The following is a 6,020-nucleotide window of genomic DNA, read 5'->3' as shown; positions in this document are numbered from 1 at the left end:
CCCCGTGTGTGTGTGTGTGTGTGTGTGTGTGTGTGTGCGTGTGTGTGTGTGTGTGCTTGTAGTTCTCCGCACAACTCCACCGCTGCGCCATTGTGAATGCTGTTTACTGTAATGAATAAAATAAAACCATACGAGTGAGTAGTCTTATAAATAAGAGTCCAACCTTTAACCCTGATCATAGTGCAGTTGGTCGGCACGGTGGAGCAGCGGTAGAGTTGCTGCCTCACTGCGCCAGAGACCCGGGTTCCATCCTGACCACTCCCCCCCGTGAATTCCACAACTTCTCAACTCTCTGGGCGAAAAGTTTTTTTCTCTTCTCAGTTTTAAATGGCCTTCCCTTTATTCTTAGTCTGTGACCCCCTGGTTCCGGACTCCCCCCAACATTGGTGAAAAAATTACCTGCATCTAGCTTGTCCAGTCCTTTTATAATTTTATAAGTTTCTATAAGATCCCCCTCTCACCCTCCTAAATTCCAGTGAATACAAGCCTAGTCTTTCCAATCTTTCCTCATGTGACAGTCCTGCCATCCCGGGGATTAACCTCGTGAACCTACGCTGCACTCCCTCAATAGCAAGGATGTCCTTCCTCAAATTAGGAGACCTGTAAAATTGCCCCTAGTGTGTGTAGGATAGTTAGTGTGCGGGGATCGCTGGTCGGCACGGACTCGATGGGCCGAATGGCCTGTTTCCGCTCTGAATTTCCAAACCAAACTGAAGTAAACATTGCTATTGACTGACTGCTGAGGACTGGAGAACCCTGGGACAATTCACTGCAGGGGAGTCACGCACGCTGTCTGCCCGTGGAATGGACCTTTAACTGAAGCATTGGGCCCCCTCGTGACCGCGGGAATCAGGTCAATAATTCAGAAAGGTCAACAAGAAGCCAAGGGTGGAATGTGCGGATCAGTGAGGAGGAGCCGGACTCCATTCTGAGGATGACCTTTAGATGAAGCACAGAACGATGAACAGAAGAAGTGTTTCATTGACATCCAGGACAGGATTCAGTCAGACCACCATCTGGTGCCATGGTGCCTCTAATGTCATCTTCTGCGTTAAAATGGCCGTGGCTTTGTAGCTGAAAGCACCATATGGAGCACAGACAACCACACAGTTGACCCGGTCCCAGCGCTCATCTCCTGCCTGTCTTTTTATTTAACCGGGGTTTGTCGGGCTTCAGTAGAAGGGAACCAAGAACAGTGATCTCACAGGCAGGTATACTTCAACAAAGAACTGGCTTCAGATGTCGTGTTTAAGAAGGAACTGCAGATGCTGGGAAATCGAAGGTAGACAAAAACGCTGGAGAAACTCAGTGGGCAAGGCTGCATCTATGGAGCGAAGGAAAAAGCCCCCACATCAGTCTGAAGAAGGGTCTCGACCCAAAACGTTGCCTTTTTCCCTCGCTGTTCAGGTTGACCCGGGTTCCATCCTGACCAGGGGTGCTGTCTATACGGAGTTTGTACGTTCTCCCCGTGACCTGCGTGGGTTTTGTCCGGGTGCTCGGGTTTCCTCCCACACTCCAAAGACGTGCAGGTTTGTAGGTTGATTGGTTTCTGTAAAAATCGTCCCTGGTGTGTGTGGGATAGTGCTAGTGTGCGGGGCGATGGCTGGTCGACGCGGACTCCGTGTGCCGAAGGGTTTTGTTTCCACTCTGTGTCTCTGAAGTGTAAAGCCTTAAGGAATGCCGTTCGCAATGCCTAAGGGAGTGGTGGAGGGGCTGAAGAAATTTTTAGTCTAGTTTAGTTTAGTTTAGAGATACAGCGTGGAAACAGGCCCTTCGGCCCACCGGGTCCGAGCCGACCAGCGATCCCCGCACATTAACACTATCCTACACACAGTAGGGACACAATTTTTACATTTACACCAAGCCAACAGAAGAAGAGTTTCATTGACATCCAGGACAGGATTCAGTCAGACCACCATCTGGTGCCATGGTGCTTCTAATGTCATCTTCTGCGTTAAAATGGCCGTGGCTTTGTAGCTGTACGTCTTTGGAGTGTGGGAGGAAACCGAAGATCCTGGACAAAACACACGCAGGTCACGGGGAGAACGTGCAACCTCCGTACAGACAGCGCCAGTAGTCAGGATCGAACCCGGGTCTCCGGCGCTGCACATCGCTGTACGGCAGCAACTCTACCGCTGACCAAATGAAAGGGCAGGTACACACATGCAGACGGGACAGACACACAGACTCGGATAGTTTCACCTGGTTCGTGGGTGGTAGACACGCCGCTGCCTTGCCTCTGCCGCTGCCTCTCCTTGACCTGGACCTCCTCCTCTTCCAGCGGATACCCGTCGAAGCTGAAGTTCATCACCACGTTGCCGTCGGGCGTGTGGGAGGGGGTGCCGCTCCTGAGCTGCTCTGTGCCCAGTGTTGCCATCCTCCACCACCGTCACCCAGGCGGGCAAACCACTTCCTGCATTTCAAATTGAAAACAAACAGGTCCTCAGTCACACTTTCCACGTGTGCAGGAAGGCACGGCAGATGCTGGTTTACGCTGAAGACAGGCGCAAAACGCTGGAGTAACTCAGCGGGACAGGCGGCATCTCTGGACAGAAGGAATGGGGGACGTTTCGGGTCGAGACCCTTCTTCAGACTGAGTCAGGGGAGAGGGAGATACAGAGATAAGGAAGTGCAGGGTGTGAAACCAGAACAACGGGGATGGAGATCGAGGAGAATGTAGAATAGATCGTTGGGTGAAGGTAACAACAAATCAAACAGAGATAAAATGTAAACGAGGGCAGTCTGACTGGTGGGAGAACTGGGATGGGGGGGGGAGGGGATGGGGAGAGAGGGGAAAGCAAGGGCTACTTGAAGTTAGAGAAGTCAATGTTCGTACCGCTGGGGTGTAAGTTGCCCAAGCGAAATATGAGGTATTGTTCCTCCAATTTGCGCTGGGCCTCACACCGACAATGGAGGAGACCCAGGACTGAAGACAGGCAGCTCGATTTGTTACTAACACCTATGAGAGAGAAGCGAGTGTCACCAAACCTCTGAATTCTCTGGGGTGGAAGGAACCCTCTCCAACACACACGTGAAGCTCACCGTTTGACCTGTTTTTACAAAATGTTAAATGGTCAGCTCGACATAGATTACAAGACCTACACCAAACCCAAACCAATTAGGAGCAGACGAGGGCATTCGATCCAATTTGTGATCCCAGCTACAAAGGCAGACGTGTACAGCAATTCGTTCTTCCCTCGCATAATTAAAGCACGGAATAATCTCCACCCAACCAGATGCAACTAAATTTAAAGTAGCTCTTTCTTCCCAACAACCCTTTCTGGCTTAAGCCCTCCCTTCACCTCCTTCCAGCTTAAGTTCCATTTGGAATATTTTGGAGGACCAAGAAACCAAGAACCAAGAACCAAGAAAGGTCAGTGTGGGAATGGGAGGGGGAGTTAAAGTGCTGAGCAACCGGGAGATCAGGTAGGTTTCGGCGGACTGAGCGGAGGTGTTCAGCGAAACGATCGCCGAGCCTGCGCTTGGTCTCGCCGATGTACAGGAGTCCACGCCCGGAACAGTGGATGAGGTTGGAGGAGATGCAGGTGAATATCCTCGTGGTGGTCCTCCCTACACCACTAGATGGCAGTTGCGTCTCAGTCTGGAGCCGTCGCGCTTCTAACATCAGGTGAATAAGACTGGAGTGACTCAGCGGGTCAGGTAGCAACTCTGCAGAACATGGACAGGCGATGTTTCGGGTCAGGACTGACAAAATAAATCTGGCACAGCAGCAGGAATCACGGAAGGGGAGCAGTGAGAGAGGGTCTCACAGAACCCCCCATCAGAGAGGGGAATGGAACTTCTTCAAGGCAAAGTGGACCTCTTCACTTTGAGCAGCTTTTGCAGAAGAGCAGTAAAATTGTTGAGTTGCAGAACAGTTAGTTGAAAGGAGACACAAAGATGCTTTTAGTTTAGTTTAGAGATACAGTGCGGAAACAGGCCCTTCGGCCCACCGAGTCCGCACCGACCAGCGATCCTCGCACACCAACACTATCCTACACACACACACTAGGGATATTTTGCACACACACTAAGCCAATTAACCTGCAAACCTGCGCGTCTTTGGAGCGTGGGAGGAAACCGGAGATCTCGGAGAAATCCCACGCAGGTCACGGGGAGAATGTACAATCTCTGTACAGACAGCAGCCGTAGTCGGGATCGAACCCGGGTCTTCGGAGCTGCAAGCGCTGTAAGGCAGCAACTCTACCGCTGAGCCACCGTGTCGGTGGTCAATGGTTAGCATGGACTTGTTCAACTGTATCATAATGTCCCAACCTCTATACTCAATACCCTGCCAGCATACCAAAAGATTTGTGTAGAAAGGGACTGCAGATGCTGGATTAAACTGAGGATAGACACAAAATAGTGGAGTAACTCAGCGGGCCAGGCAGCATCTCTAGAGAGGAGGAATGGGTGACGTTTCCGGTCGAGATCGGTCTGAAGAAGGGTCTCGACCCGAAACGTCACCCATTCCTTCTCTCCGGACATGCTGCGTGTCCCGCTGAGTTACTCCAGCATTTTGTGTCTGTTCCAAAACCTCTCATTAGATTGAAATGAACTAACCAGCTTTGTGTATGTGCCATGATTTCTCAATGCTCCTTTCTCAGTTGCAACGTTGATTATATAATAACATTTTTACCATATGCTTACTTTTTAAATTTAAAGACAAAATATTTCCACCGTGTACTGGAATGCAAAGTGGAATCAATTTTAAATACATATTTATGATGTACATAAAAACATGCTTGCAACCATAGACAAGCTATTTAAAAAAAACTAATTAATAGACGGGTTGCTTATTAGTATGTAATGAGGTTACGATAACGTGTTCAAGAATGCTATTAAAATATTCCCCGAATGTAATTTTGGAATCTATAAAAACAGCAGAGGTTGAAGCCAACACATAATTAAGCTCGGAGTATTCGGAGTCATGCAGATTCATGCTGAAATATTCATTTTTATAGAATTTAAACGAGGTACAGATGCTATCCCTAATTATAGTATTGAATATGCATGCAAAGCAGTTGTTTGAGGCATCCATAGTTAATTAGCAAATAGGAATATTTTATTAATCTTAATTGACTTTGTGAGTTCTTGATATTTGGTTTAAATAATTATTTATTGTCGCCCAGTCTGAACAAATCGCAGGAGTACACAAAAATATATTTATACTTTTTATACTTATACGGCCAATAGTTTACTGAAAGCTTTAAAGAGTGGCTTTTTTTGACTGAATGATTTAAAGTCTGAAAGAGGGTCTCCACCTGAAACGTCACCCGATCCTTCTCTCCAGAGATGCTGCCTGTCCCGCTGAGTTAAGGGCGTGTCCCACTTGGGCGTCATTTGCGTGTCATTTATGTGACATCGTTTACGCGTCGTGACGCGCACTTGACGCGCTCATGGTGCCTGCGTGACGCGCAAATGACGCCCCAAGTGGGACTGGCCCTTAACTCCAGCGTTTTGTGTCTATCTTCGATGTAAACCAGCATCTGCAGTTCCTTGCTGCATATTTAACAGTTAACAAAGAAATACTGTGCACATTCTTAGATCTGAAAAAACATTTGGATTTACTTCAAAAATGTAATGGGTAACGTGGTCCGTTAAAACCAGGCAGTAAACTTATCTATAAAATATTTCCAATACTAACGCAGGAAGTACAAACCTAAGCAGGAGAATTACTAGCAGCGCATAAACTGATGCAGAGCATATAAAACATCATGCAAAAGGCAAATAGAAAAGTATTACTGTCTTATTTCAAATAATGGCATTCCCCATTTATTATTCATTAATGTACGTTCATTTTCAAACAGATTCTCTTTAGTCATTTTGATCTCGTTGATATCTTCTTCTTTCGTACAGCCTAAAGTTGTAGGACAACTTGCTCTGTTTGATCTTATTTGATTGTGCACGCCAGGTTGGTTGCATTTGTCGAAACACGTGAAGGTTGCAATCTCCCACCCCAATCTTGTTGACATAATGAAGAGGAAAGCATCGAGTCACTAGTGTAAGAAGGGACTGCA

At 47.6% G+C, this 6,020-nt stretch overlaps 1 protein-coding gene across 1 annotated transcript in view; it reads right to left on the bottom strand.

Moving 5' to 3' along the window:
• slc29a4 (solute carrier family 29 member 4) overlaps positions 1–6,020 on the bottom strand; it is a 63,926-nt gene that overhangs the window by 34,467 nt on the left and 23,439 nt on the right. The window contains exon 2 of the mRNA XM_033040235.1: positions 2,203–2,413. Within this exon, the coding sequence (XP_032896126.1) occupies positions 2,203–2,377 (175 nt within the window). The 5' untranslated portion in view covers positions 2,378–2,413. The remainder of the gene's footprint in view (positions 1–2,202; positions 2,414–6,020) is intronic.

The sequence above is a fragment of the Amblyraja radiata genome, chromosome 22, assembly GCF_010909765.2.
Source record: "Amblyraja radiata isolate CabotCenter1 chromosome 22, sAmbRad1.1.pri, whole genome shotgun sequence".
Classification (NCBI taxonomy): domain Eukaryota; kingdom Metazoa; phylum Chordata; class Chondrichthyes; order Rajiformes; family Rajidae; genus Amblyraja; species Amblyraja radiata.
Note: the sequence above shows the minus strand (reverse complement) of the source record. Positions and strands in the feature narration are given on the sequence as shown.